Below are 14,533 nucleotides of genomic sequence, written 5' to 3'. Positions count from 1 at the left end.
TTGCTGGAGGTGCTGGCATGCATGATTTAATCAGGAAAAAGGCACGACTTAGTGATGTCCAGGAATAGAATCTAGACAAACAATGGAAAAAGAAATGTATGCATGATACAGGATGTTTCATTTCCATTTCTTCACCTAGTTATACTGGCATCATTCCTCTTTTTTTCCATGTTTAATATGTTAACACCCTCATTGGCTAACCAGGCACTCTGTGGTTGGTCATACTGGTCAGAACACTATAAAAATTTCAACATGTTAATCTCTCTGTTGGGATGTTGAGAGCTACCCTAGATACACTGCAAGACAAGATGTGACATAAAAACCACTGTCATGACACCCATTTTTGCCATAATCAGGGTAAACTTCAATTTGAACCCAGTATAGTAGCTGTGTGAGAAATAACAAGGGCTTTCACACATGTTCACACCCCACTTTACTGTCACTCCACTAAAATAAATTCTAAAATAAATGTGGCATGATTTTCTGTTCTAGAAATGAGCAATTTCTGGAATCCCCCTTCCTCCTCCACCTTTCTGACTTTAGAAGAGCTGCTTACAACAATTTCTGGAGCTTTCCAAAAACAACACCAACAAGCATGGTTACTTGAAGCAATGATTTTGAAACACTATGAATGCATTCCTGTGGAGACTGTGTGCACCATTAATGTTGAAAGAGGCTCTGAATAGCCTAAAGCATTTTCGCCTTCCAATTTGGCTGGACAGCAGTTGCGTATAGTTTGGAAACCGACTTTGATTATGTGGCCACGTAGACGAAATTTGTATTTTCTTAAAGCAATCAGTATGACACAAACAGAGCAGAAAGGAAACCCTGGCTGCTCTGAAATATAATCATTTAACTTCACAGGGAGCAGTTACAAAAGTTGTTGGAAAGCCCCCCCCTTGCCAAATCCTTACTTTCACTCATGCCTCTCACCCCCACTTGTGACTGCAGGCCCATGAATGCAGTTACCAGTCGCCCCCCCACCCCCCCCACCGCAAGGTCTCGTATCCACTTCTTCACTATTTGTTTGAGTCCGACCCTCCCCCACTCCTTATCCGTTAGCCTTGACTCAGGCTTATTACCCTCTCTCAGCTGCTTGGCTGAACAGTGACTGTTGATTAGTGGTTGAGATGGAGAAGGAAGCCTTCAGAGTATTTATAGAGACTCACTCATTTACCAGAACAATAACAACCCTCCCCCACAGCAAGTGAAAGAGAGCAAGAGAGACAGGGAGAGAGAGCAAGAGAGAAACTGACAAACTGATTTTTTGGTTTCACATCTCATGGGAAATAAACATAACAGGACACACTTTGTCCCATTGAATGAAGTGGCAGTGCATTAATGTTATAGAGTTGCGGCCAAGGTATCTATGCCTTGAAACTGTAAGCTAACTGTAGACTGAAATGGGATAATAGAGTGTACACTTCATAGATTATTGATGGCTTCACTCTGAATCTAGAGCAAAAGCTTCTGGGGTGTTTTAAAAGTATAATATCCATTTACATTTTATGTCTTTGGCAATTACGTTAGTCCTGATGCTCTTCAGTGTGCACAACTGTAAATGCTGAAGTCCATATATACAATGTCCTTAAACACCTATGGTAATTGTTTCAATTTAATTTTTTAGAACACATAAAGTGAATACCTGTTTTATGTCAGGGTTGGACAGTTACAAGACTGTACTGTATGACAAGAAGGGTTCCTAAGAAATGTAATGGTGCACATGAAACACGTTTATTTAAAGGATATGAGAGCATTTCCTGATTGCTCAGTGACATATGGTAGTGTTATGTAAACTACAGATGCAAGCCTCTATACAACGCTTAGACAGCCAGTCAATCCTGGCAGAGACACTGCAGGGAGGATTAGTCAGGTAGGCAGGATTGACTCAGCTGGTTTCAGATCTGAAGCTATTACTTGATGGTGACAGAGATTAAAGATGACTTAGGTGAGTGGTTCAGCATCCACTGGCAGATGACTACTGCAGCTTGATGAGAAGGCTCTTCTAGTTCTTCATAAGCCATTACAAGTTACTTATTTAAGCCAGCAAAACCTAAGAAATGTAGCTTCTTTAGAGTCTGTTTCTCTAGTTACCTGTCTGCATTTAAAATGAGTAATATTATGGTTTACTCAGAGGGTGTGGTGTAAAGCATTGCAAGTATACACTTCTACATTTATTGGGTTTACTATTCGAAATTGAGATACTGCACGCAAACTGTGCAGTCTGCATGCAGTGCTCACGTTCAGCTGACAAAGATGAAGAACATGTACCATATATTCGTATCCATCTGGATTTCCAGACAACCAGAAAATAACCTCCCTAACCTTAATCAAATGAGTCGGAAATTGTTTGGGGTTAAAGCAATGACAAGGCTTGTGGCAATGGCAAAACCTATTTAGGGACTATCTTGCCTAACAAAAGGATATGCTGAATCACTGTCAGAGGAATATCTTGTCCCATCATTTCCTTGTTCACATGTTGTTGGTGTGGTTTCTTTTTCCATAGAAAGCCTTTAGAACCAAAGACAAAGTTGGTACCCAGTGCAGCACTTAGCAGGAAATTCCTCTGTGTAGTGCCACTGCTTCAAAGACGGTTGGAGCAAAGGCACCCGTGGAGGTTCAGGAGGAATGAACACTGGCTTCTGCAGTCAGTCTGTAGGCTCCCTTGAAGACGCACGGATGGCACGGATATGGCAGCTTTTCTCTCATCTTGCTGGCCAGCTTCATAACAGCTACAAAGTTTGCTTGAATTGGCGCAGTCACGTGAGCCAGTGGAAATTACATGCAGAGTGCCTAGGCAGATGATGCCTAGAAATAGAGCAGAGTCTCTTGGAAGACAGCTTTCCCAAGTCAATAAAGTACCAGCTTTGTGCCACTCAAAAATATGTGACTTTTACATGTTCCTTACGACTTAATTGAGACTAGACAGCACATTTCGAGAAACAGCTGTTTTTTGTTCTCTCTCAAGCTGCATCATGGATTGTTTCACAATTTCATGCTTAGAATTCTTCAACAATGAAACATGTTGCCTATTTTTATAACTGATTATGCACAAGCACTGAACGACTGGACGGTTCTCATTTAATTACTATGCTCACAAGCAATGCAATACAATGGATGCCGATATTGTCATCAGTGCATGTAGAAAGACCGTTTGAAATGCACAGGAAGAATATTAAAGTCATATGATTACATCGATATGTTTGTGTGTGTGGGTTTGCTTTCTTTCTTTCTTTCTGTCATACTTTTATCTAAACAAAAAGAAAAAGTTAAAAAGATAAATGTCATCAACGGTGGTAAGGATGAGGAATATAACAAATGGAGTTTGGGTTAAGTGAAGCAGTGAAGTGAAGTTAAGTGAACAGTGACATTTTCATGATTTTTCTTCTGTACACCACTTCCGTTAAAGGGGTTTAACACAAAATATGACAATAACAATTTAGAAATTACAGACTTTTTTGTTGCTTGGTAGCTGTATGGATGATGTCAAGTAAAAAAGATTTATTAGAGAGATGCAGAAACTTGGACAAAGCACCTTTGAAGCATCTAGCTGATTCAAGTAAACTCTTGAGGAGGTGGACATGTCGTTGAAGGAATTCCTTCATAAATGTAATCACGAAGGTGCAAACCACCAGTAACAATGAGTGAGATTTCACTAGAAAACTATACCAGCATTGGACAAATTAAGCTGAATAACTGGTACCAGATTGGAAGACAGTAGAGAGAAACAGAAAGAGCTCATATGTACCACATCACCTGGCATGGGTAGCTACCTGCCAATAGAAGTGAGTCACTGTTTACTGATGAAGCGATAGCTGAAAGAAGCAGCATGGTAAATTATGAAGCACATGGGGCTATATTTCTGCTCAGATTCAGTCAATGACCTACAACATATAGTAAAGCATCCCAAAAGCTTCCTAAGGCAAATAAAATGAATGTTACAGTTCGTCAGCACAACTGGACTTCCTTTTCAATTGCTAAAGCCAAAGTAATGGCAGAAAACACCACAAACAAGCAGAAGCTAGATAAGAATATCAATTGATGAAAGTAGCATTTATTAATGTCCATGAGTTCTGAATTTCAGCCATCACGTACTGCATTTGAGAGCATTTGAATCCATGTACTATGCTATTTTTATATCTTGATATATTGCTTTTTGGGTCAGGAAAAACAGAGTAACTATGTAAAAATGCCTGTGATTCCAAAATTGGTTAGTGCATTATTTCTGAAAGTCTACATTTCACTTACATTTTGAATGCCTCGTTTCAGACCCACTACGGTGGTGCACAGAGGTAACATTATGAAAATTGTCTTATTGTCCAAATGGATTCCACCTTACCTTATAAAATGTGGTGTACAAACATTCAGTTTATTTCACTGCTTCAGACACAGCCAGCCTGTAGACAGTCTATGCAATGTGACTCAACAATGGTAAGGGTCTTAGGTCAACTGCTACAACAAAGCTTGTGTAGGTCAGGCAGAGCTGTGGACAGTCTTCTGACATGTTGAGTCAATGAGGAATGTTGAGGCCATTTGTGGGGGAGCTTATCAAAGCTTGAAGAAGCACATTTTGATTGGTTGAGAATAGGTGAATACACAACTTTCTGTTGAAATATGACTAATTCTCTAAGCTGTTTGAGGGTGGAACCTGTGTGTGATCATTTTATCCTGTAACTGCAGCATTTCTAATACATATTTTAGTGTGGGACAGGGGTGTGTCTAACTTACAGCCTATTGCTCATACAAACACAGTCACGTTAACCCTCTCTCTTCCTGTTTTTCACTGAAAGGCAGTCACAGGCAGTTACGCTCGCACGTAAGCATAAAAATTAGAAAGTGGCCTAAGGTAAGGTGTGTCACGGTTCCCTCCCCAAAATCATGAACCAATCAGGAAGATGTACATAAATAAACACACTCAGTATGCAGGAAAAACAGTGTGGAAGGGGCACAATACAAGTAGATCCTCAACATTCTTACAATAACGCAAGCAGCAATCACATAATTACAATGTGTATATCTTCCATTGCAATCCTGGTTGATTGGGATTTCATGCAAATATCTTGAATTTTAAACAGAGGCAGTGATGTGATTGGTGAACTGCAGAGAGTCTGGACACATTATCTGTGCTCTCTAATGCAATTACACCATACTTTCTCTGGGAAAATCACAATAGAAACTTGATTCTTGTGTTGATTCTATACTTTACTCAGATTGGCTGACTGGGCGAGTGAGTTTAACAGAAAGCACTCACACCTGGGAGTGGTTCATTTACATTAGCTTAAAGTTGCTGGACAATGTCAAACAATGACAAATGCCTTGCCAGTGGTTGGCCATTTATAGATGAATTCCCTGGACAATGGGTTGGCTCTTCCTCCCAAAGTGGCTGCATTCAAATGTAATTGCAGGAAAGAGTTTGTCGTCCTGGAGTGGCCAATCAAGAGATGTGTGCATCTAAAGAGTGAATGCACATGCACCCAAACACAAACAGGCAGAAATTCCCACACGTGCAGCGCATCGAGCAGTAGTTACGTTGCCGCTACAGCCTGAGAATAGCACACAGTCTACATTCCTCCGCCCTCCCTCACTGAAGCCAACACACAGCAAACTATGGCTCACATGGACCAACAGAGATCTCGGTGATCTTGGAGATGAAGTGTACGTGCAGAAAAGCTGAGTGCATAGTTTTTCCACACCAATGTGATGTTTGACGTACTGCCTTAGTGTGTCCATGCTCATGCATTTATGCATAAATACAGACAAAATCTATCTATCTATCTATCTATCTATCTATCTATCTATCTATCTATCTATCTATCTATCTATCTATCTATCTATCTATCTATCTATCTATCTATCTATCTATCTATCTATCTATCCCTTGTCACTCTAGTATTTTATTCGCCTTTTGCAAGCACAGCAGGAAATTTAAACCTGCTTTGATGACAAATAAGATGTCTAAATAATCTTTCAAAAAGAAACTGTGGGGAGGAGGGTATTTAAATTGGCTACTGTGTCACAACTCTCCAACTGCCCCCTTTTTTTCTACGCCCATGCACAATTATATTAAGTAGGGCCAATAGGAACAAAGAAGAGGCAGGACCGAGGCTCCACCTCTCCCCGACTGCCTTCCTCTGAGCTTTTTAGATGTACATAATCCCTGAGTTGACCCAGAAAATAGGCAGTCGTTTCAAGATCTGATGCGGCAGTCTTTGTGCACACCGTCCCCGCTTGAGCATGAAGCGTAACCCTGTGGAATACACGCTGTAATTCAGAGGAGCTACGATTACAAGAGGAAAACTGTTCAAAAAGCCGGAGCTGAAGAAAAGTCGCGCAACTTTGTGGAAACGTAGTGAATGCGGGTAAGTGATTTTTTTTATCGGATTTATTTGTTGGGGAAATTGGTGTTTTAGTCTGTGGTGGTCTTGGGGGCTGCTGCTGCTGCTGCTGCTCCATTGTTTGCATTCCCTTGTTTCAAAGTCGAGATTACGAAAATGAATAACACTAGGCTAGAGTGTGGAGGATATTATCAGAGACTAACATTTAAACAAACGAATCGCCGTAATTGGTGGAAAACGGGAGCCTCTGTTTAATTTTATACCTTGTTAGAATTATGGTGATTCAGCTGTTGGGGAGATGTTGCATGATGTCAGTGTTCTTTGTTGCAACCTTACGTGCGTAAAATGTAACAGATTTTTCTGCCTCAGCTGTCATGCAACATATATAGGATTTTAAACTGTGCATTACGCGATGCACGCATTTTGCCTCTGTTTTGCCGATCCCGTCATGGATGAATTATCTGGCTTTAAAATGTACCCAAACAGTGTACGTTAACCTGTAATTTCAACCTGGGCGTTCATTCCTTGGCACAAAGAGAGAGCAGGTTTTAGGAAGACTAAACACACCAGTATTTCTCTCAGTATTAGCCAGTGGGCAAAACAACCTTGCAGATTTTTTATTTATTTATTCCACCGGAATCGATTTCGGTGGTTTAACTCGAGGTGGAATCGTGACATTGTAAGGAAGCGTGTATCTTTGTTTCTTTTCAATGAAGGTGAAGAGCGTGGTGACTGTAAAAGAAGTCAGTATTTATATAGAGACTCCGGTTTGGACTACACAGCCAAGTAAAACCTAAAACATGGTGACATTATTTCTGTTGTTGTCTTAACCAGTTTGATACTGGTTTAAATGGGTGGCTAGCTTTGCACATTCCATATTGCTTGGTGTTCTCCTAAAATTTCTTAGTGCTTTGAAACACCTTGCCTGCCCCTTACTTTGTTCTAACAGTGTCTCCTCTCTGTCCATAGACAGGAGGCATGGCAGATCATCTGATGATGCCCATGAATCACAACTCAGCGGGTGCCAGTCTCCACGGTTACAGGATGGGTATGAATAGCGGCCTACAGGCAGGACCCCAGCAGCATGCCAACCAGCAGGGCATGAGGGTGCTGCCCAGTGGCCAGATGATGCACTATGGTGGCACTCAGGCCAACATGGAGACCGCCATGAGGCAGCGACAGGGCATGGTGGCTGGACCCATGAATGGACAGCTGAATGGGGCCCAGATGGGTCACCATCAAATGACCTCTGGTCACATGATGTATAATGGCCAGCCCCAGCAGCAACAACAACATCATCCGCAACAGCAGCACCACATGCATCCGCAACAGCACCAACAGCAGGCCCAGCATATGCAGCAGCAACAGCAACAACAGTTCATGAATGGAGGATTAACTTCTCAGCAGCTAATGGCCAGCATGCAACTGCAGAAACTCAACACCCAGTACCATGGACATCCGCTGGGTCCTATGGGTGGGAACCACATGGGGCCCACAGCCCAGTACCGCATGAGCCCAGCTCAGCTGGCTAACATGCAGCACATGGCTAGCCCGGCACTAGCCTTGAATGGCATGGATGCGGATATGATTGACGAAGATGTCCTGACTTCACTGGTCATGGAGCTGGGCTTGGACCGAGTCCAGGAGCTGCCAGAACTCTTCCTGGGCCAGAATGAATTTGATTTCATCTCGGACTTTGTCAGCAAACAGCAGCCAAGCACTGTTAGTTGCTGAGAGGACCTTATTTGCAGTTGCGCAAAAATGGAGACAGAAGAGTGAGAATTGTTCAGAACAGACGAAGAGCGTTCATTTCCTCACTTTTTATTTTGTGAGCACCTCTCCGTACGACTATACCACAATGCTGTGCAGGGTGCACAAAGGAGAACTCTGGGTATTTGCGTTGAATGCACAGGGCATGCGTCTTGTGCACTTGTGGCCAGAGGGTGGATGGCTTTAGGGCCCACTTCTCCTATTTCCTGGACATGAATGTAATAAAGAAATGCTGAAGTTCTTAAAAGCCACTCTGAACAATGCTATGACACTATGTAGCCTCCCAAGCCTGGACTCCAAGACAGTTTACCAGTTTAAAAAGTGTATTTATTTATTCCTATCTGAGAAACCTGATATAAAGAACAACCAGCTTCTCCATTTTGGGATTGAAGTGGTTTAATGATCTTTTTCTGAACGTAGGTTGGGGGCGGAAAATAAAATTAGTTTTCTGCAATTTTTATTTTTTTCCCAACTCTATGTGGCATAGTCTTGAAATAAGCTCTGATGCCAGTGTCATCTAAAAGAGCATGGGTTTTTATTTTTTAAATTACAGAAGTAAAGTGTTGTTTCATTACAATGGGAGTTTCATCCAAACTTAAAAATGGTTCACTTTTCATGAAGTGCTGCCTTTTTTAGATGTGATGTTCTGAAAAATCTACTGCTTGTACTGTATGAAGCTGTATAACTCCAACATGTCCACACTGTTGTGTTCTATTGGAGATGTAGAACCGCCTTAATCACGCAGATTCTTATTTATTGGTTGTTTATATTGTCCCCTTTTTGTGGTCGAGATGGGGGGGGTGGGATGGTCTTTGTGAAAGGGGTTTCAAGGATCAATAAAAATGGCCTGGATAGATGTGTGGCCTGCTTTTCCATTCATTGCATAGCTCTTCCCTCAGGCAGTGCTTAGGTTAACCTCTGGGTGAATCCTCGGTTTTCTTTCAAATCTGAGAAGGAATGTTTTAAAAAATACATTATTTGTGCAGTTTGAGGTGGATATCTGGTCCAGATCTCCTGAGTTTACAGTTTAATTTACCTTTTCATAGCTAAAACGAAGTATCACTGATAAGACCATGATTGACATGGTGATAACTGCAGTGACTTTCAATGACCAATGACACTGAGCATTTTTCTCCCCTTGGTGATTAAGTAAAATAAGTGTTTAGATGACATTAAAGGTGTTTGACAACATATCCAGTCATAGGGTGGTGTGCATTCAGCTTACAATGCTGAATCCAATTCTTTCTATTCTTTGTGTAGAGTACTTAAGTTATTTTTGATCGTGTTTTAACTGACTTTATGCGCATAAACTGTAATTCAGAAATGGTGCCGTCCATAGAGGGTGGTCAAAGAAACTGACAATTGACTGTAAACAGTAACCAAACAAATTCAAAACAGCCCCTCTCTAGTCAGGGTCACTGCCTGTTGGAGGAGTAAAACAATTTTCCTAATATAATTGCATTCATTATAAAAATGAGGGTAAAGAGATTCTCTGCGGTGTCTGAGTTTGTTGAATTGTTTTGTGCCTCCGGGCTATGAAAATGCTTGATTGAGGTCATGTTGGGAATGTCACCACCACAGTTAGCTCTTCACATTGTCAACAAAGGCATCTTTAGTGGCATCATCAGTAACAAGGATGGGAAATGAGAGCATGGTTGCAAAAATAGTGTTAGCTGATTGCTCAATTTTGAAGTCGGTGCAGCTCTTCAAACAGCCACCTCTGTTCAGTTGTCCAATTGTGTTAAAGGCCAACAAGTTCAATTTGAAGCATGGTATAATGGATGGGCCAAGCTGAAATATCTTGGCCTAAATGCAGGGCATGTTTTAAATAACAAAGACTTGCTTAAGGGTGCATGTGTGTATGTGTAGATTTTCTTGGCTTGACACTAACATGAGAACAGCTCATAAGTAGGCCAACAGCCTTGGCACAGTGCTTAGTAACGGTTGCAGGTCCTTTTGCCCAGTGCCAATCTGGTGAGATGGTCTTCTGGTGTGTGTGGCACATGGGGCATGTTGGCACACTGTCAGAACTCAGAACTGTCTCCTCTTATATCTCATAATTGTACGTTGCACTGCGAGCTTCTTGTTCAGCCCCAATTAAATGCAGAGGGTTTTTTTTTTTCTTGATTGCAACTCCATAGACGAGTGGCTAACTACGCAAAACAGCCCTGTTTGCTCTCTGAATCCCTTGTTATGACTGCCGCCTGCCTCACGGAGGCCAGTCTAGACGCAGGCTAAGCAGGGTGGGACACATGGAGACGTTTACTGTTAACTTCTGTTTTTCTTGCTCTCTCGTTTTCAGCCCACCCACAGCAACTGCTTCAGCACAACAGTCTTCCTGTGGCAGCTTGCTGTTTTCTCAATATAAGTCACAGACCAAAAGCCACATTCTAAGACGTGCAGACAGGCAAATTGAAAGAGACAAAAGATAAGAAGAGAGAGAGAAATTGTAAGGATCTCTTGAGTTTACAATTAGAAATTAGGTGGAGGGATTTTTTTCGTGTTTTTTGCTTTTGCTCTCGGGGATTTCTTAGCTGGATTTTCCCACATAACTTTTATGATTCCAGTTAAAAGGAATAAACTAAAAAAAAAAAAACACACACATCATGCAAAATACTTTACGTTCCTCTCTTCAGATCTCCATGTCTGCATTAAGTACTGTCTAGTTTTCTCTTTCCAGGCTGTGGTCCAGCTGGTGCCAAGCCTAAGCTCATGTTAATCTTTGGCCCTAGTGCCAGTGACGGATAGGTGGTCATTTGCTGTTGTCACGCATGGCCAGGTCTTCACATGCACGCACGTGCGCATCATCCGCACACAACCTGATCAAACAGGCTAACAGGGCTACCTACGTATCAGTGTGGAGCAATGGGAAGATAAAGGTTTTATGTCTCATCTCTGGTCATTGTGATCCTTAAAACGTCATCTGTGTTGTCGGATTATGTTGGAGTACTTGTGCAAATGCGGGTAGTGAGAAACATTCATAAAATGTAAAAGCAATGGCAAAGCATTTTTCCTCTTCAGTTTTAATTTTGAAATAAAAATTTTCCCACCAGTGCGAGAGATGTGAAGAAATGGCTGAAATGCACATTGAGAGAAACAAAACAGGATATTAACCTGAGATTCCCAGATGAATGGACGAGTTATTTATAATCACTAAGAAGACTGGTTCTGTCTCTGTGAATACTGTGTGATGGTGGCACATGCTTGAACTTGCCTGCTTTAACGAGAGTTTGGTGTTGTTTGGCATGCTTTGTGTTAACATTGTGTCTGCGTGCTGGCAGAGGGTAAATAAACAACGGCTCCCTTAGGGCAGGCTTCATACAGTGGCCATGTTGCTCAAGCCAAAGTTCCTGATTTTCTAGCTGAACGGTCACCTTGTGTCGCCACTTGACACGAAGTTTCATTGTGCACTGTCCTTCCCTGTACTTCCCTTGGCACAGCCAAAATATCATAGATACTGCAACGCAAAAGGCCATCTTAGGGTAGCTGCTAGCTGTTGCGCAATAAAGAAGCAACAAAACCGTTTTCCACATGAGGAGGAAAATCACATTGTCACACTGTTTTCTGGACACAACAGTCTAGCCAGTCAGCTTTCTACATGACTCATACTGACAAAGCTTTTAAAAGAACAGATGGGTAATACATTTAAGCAAAAAAGCAACATAAATTGTCCTAGTAAGGCGTTGATTCAGTATGTGACACTGATCGTACATGTCTCTGAAATTTCACTGGTGTAATGCTGTCCCATTTGTGATTTTGATGATGTTGAAGAGCTGCTTCTAACATGTCAGTCCAGCATCTCTCGCAGGCGTTTAATTGAGTTGAGATGCGCTAGCTGCAAAGGCCACAGTGTACAATTTGCAGTGACCTGTCTTTCTAAGTGAAAAAGCAAATTCAAACCATGTTTCAAAAAAAGAGCCATCGCAGTGTAGGAGTTGATAAATTCGCTTTTAATTTGTCATCTATATGTACCTTTTGTACCCTGTGCATACATCCTTCAGAGATAAATATCTAATTCTGGCATGTTGGGGCAGGTGAGACAGATGTTGCCTAGTGACTAGCAACTCCTCCTCCGACCCCCACCTCCCCAAATCTGGGGTTGAATGGCTTGCCAGCCCTTTGAAGTCAAAGGAGGGGGTGTAAATAATTTATTTTCCTGCGCGCAGCTGACACTTCTCAGCCAAGCCCGACTCAAACACATCAAGGTGTCCCAACAATGTCTAAAGGTGGTAAATATTTAGGGGTTGTGTGATTTACACAGTTGACCCAAACTGAGCAGTTGCTATTTCACAATTTTGTTAGAAAGTTAACTCGTGTCAGTGTGCATAACGCAAAGCAGAACTTGAAATTTTTGTGCACTCCATTGTTCATTTTTTGTTGTTGTTTGTCTGGTAACTGCACAGATTAGACGTTAGTCAGCTATAGGTTTCAAACTCGAAGGTACTAACATTTAGAAGGCGCTGAAATGAAAGATCACAGGGACACTTATGTACCCTCATCTGAAACAAACCCTTTATGAGACTGTTAGATATATTGTACAGTGAGCTCTAATAATAGGGACGTAGCGTCGACGTTTTAAGCTGCTATTTGTTTATCATCAGTGGGTTATATAGTAACTTCTGTATTTGCAGGTTTATTTGACCTGTTTAGTGTCAACTGGGAAATTATTTGGGCCAGTCCAGGGGGGTTACAGATTCATATGATAGAATGGGTGAATGAGAGGGAAGCAGTCTAGTTCTGTACACAGTGTCTTTGTGAACAGGGCTTTAAGCCTGTGTGCTAATCTGTTGACAGTGGCAAGCACATGCTACCAAAGGCCGAGTAACAAGCCATAGGCTGTGGGTGGAATTACTGCAACAGAACAGTTGTTGTCCATCCCCTCATGTGTTATCCTGCTGGGGGAAATCCTCTGATAAAGTGTTAATTTTCACCTAGGCGACTGCTGTATCGATGCTGTTGTGCATTTGTGCTTTCTTTGCGCTCATCAGTAAGGTGATAAACAGATTTTGCCTTTGGATCTTCACCATCACAGGGTTCAGAGTGTATTACCACAGAAGAAAGTCAGCGACCTTGAAGCCACAACCCACCCCCACCCCCGGCCGTACATAGACATGGATGGCAGTGAACAAAAAAAGGATATATTTTGGAAATATTTCCTGTGAGTCTGAGGTGTGAACCCATTTTCTTCTCTATCCATTATAAACTTGTTATATAATCCACAAGAAATGCTATTGTAAGACCGACCAGTCAAACATGGAAGTGTCTAATATTGCAGAATTTGTGCATTGTTGTGTGAAACCGAGGTGTTATATCCAGGAGTTAAAAGAATCAAAGAAATACAAGTACATTCTTCTAGAACTGAGGTCTTAGGGCTTTGAAGGCACAGCAGGACCCTCACCCTCACTGAAAGCACCTCAACTGACTGCCCAAATGCATGCTGGGAATTCTTCTATCAGATGGAGAGAAGGTGGTGGACCGAGCACCTTATTTTTGTTTTGTTTCTCTCCAGCTGTGCCCACACTTTGTTGCAAAGAGCAGCATGCCATGCTTGTTCGACAGAAAAGTTGGCATATCTGTGCCATAACGTGACACTCAAAGCAAAAATCTGAGAAAGCGTTTTTTTTGTTCTCACAGTTATGACTGATCTGCAAGCCCACAAAACTTCCTTTCATGCATACCGAAACTCTTTCACTGCTCAGTGGCGTATGACTGTTAGCAATGACAGAAGAGTACTGAGGAGCTCAGCACGGCATTATTGGTAAACATCAACTGCAGGGTTTCCCCAAATACCACTTTAAGTCATACCAAAGAGGCAGCCACAGATGTTGGTTATTCACTATGATATTTAAAGTCTTCTGCCTGCTGCCCTAACAGAAAAACAACAATGGCACCTGAAAAAAAAAATCCCACAGCAGTGTTAAGAAGTAAAGTGAAAACTGACTTCACAGCCTTCATAAACACAACATGCAGCACACGGAGCTGTTATTTCTATAAATAGCGCTGGCTTCACGCACAACATATTGGCTAGTATAGCACACCGACAAGCACAAGCATCAGCCACAAGCTCTGAGCCTGTCACATGTGCCTGAGCATAACACACAAACAGCACAGATTCTGTGTCATATGCTTGCATGCACATGAAATTGTATTTTATCCTTCTTGATGTCACTTACCAGGGTGGGTTTGGTCACTGTTTTCAGTCTTATGTGATTTGCTTTCTTGTCTTTACTGGCAGGATGTGGTTAGACTTTTCTGTGTTCTGCTGTGTTGCTTTGGTAGAAGTAATTTTGTGCCCACGTGCCCATTAATCCAGTCAGTCTGACAGGAACAGTGACAGCAAAATTACCAGAAACAGAATGAACAATAGGTTGAAAAAAAATGGATAGATGAATGGATTGATGGATGGTCTTTAAGGTCACCTTTCACTA

At 41.8% G+C, this 14,533-nt stretch overlaps 1 protein-coding gene across 1 annotated transcript; it reads left to right on the top strand.

Annotated features, from left to right (window-relative positions):
* The first annotated feature begins 6,112 nt into the window (after positions 1-6,112).
* cited4b (Cbp/p300 interacting transactivator with ED-rich tail 4b) lies at positions 6,113-11,166 on the top strand. Its single transcript, XM_086311213.1, has 2 exons — positions 6,113-6,359; positions 7,305-11,166. The coding sequence occupies exons 1-2, from the start codon at positions 6,354-6,356 to the stop codon at positions 8,067-8,069; spliced, it is 771 nt and encodes a 256-aa protein (XP_086167339.1). The 5' UTR covers positions 6,113-6,353; the 3' UTR covers positions 8,070-11,166.
* The last annotated feature ends 3,367 nt before the right edge of the window (positions 11,167-14,533 follow it).

Source organism: Aulonocara sp. 'chitande type north' Nkhata Bay, linkage group LG11, assembly GCF_057382095.1.
Source record: "Aulonocara sp. 'chitande type north' Nkhata Bay isolate Kocher_YH1m ecotype deep benthic linkage group LG11, A_spYH_male_GT1.1, whole genome shotgun sequence".
Taxonomy (NCBI): Eukaryota; Metazoa; Chordata; class Actinopteri; order Cichliformes; family Cichlidae; genus Aulonocara; species Aulonocara sp. 'chitande type north' Nkhata Bay.
Note: the sequence above shows the minus strand (reverse complement) of the source record. Positions and strands in the feature narration are given on the sequence as shown.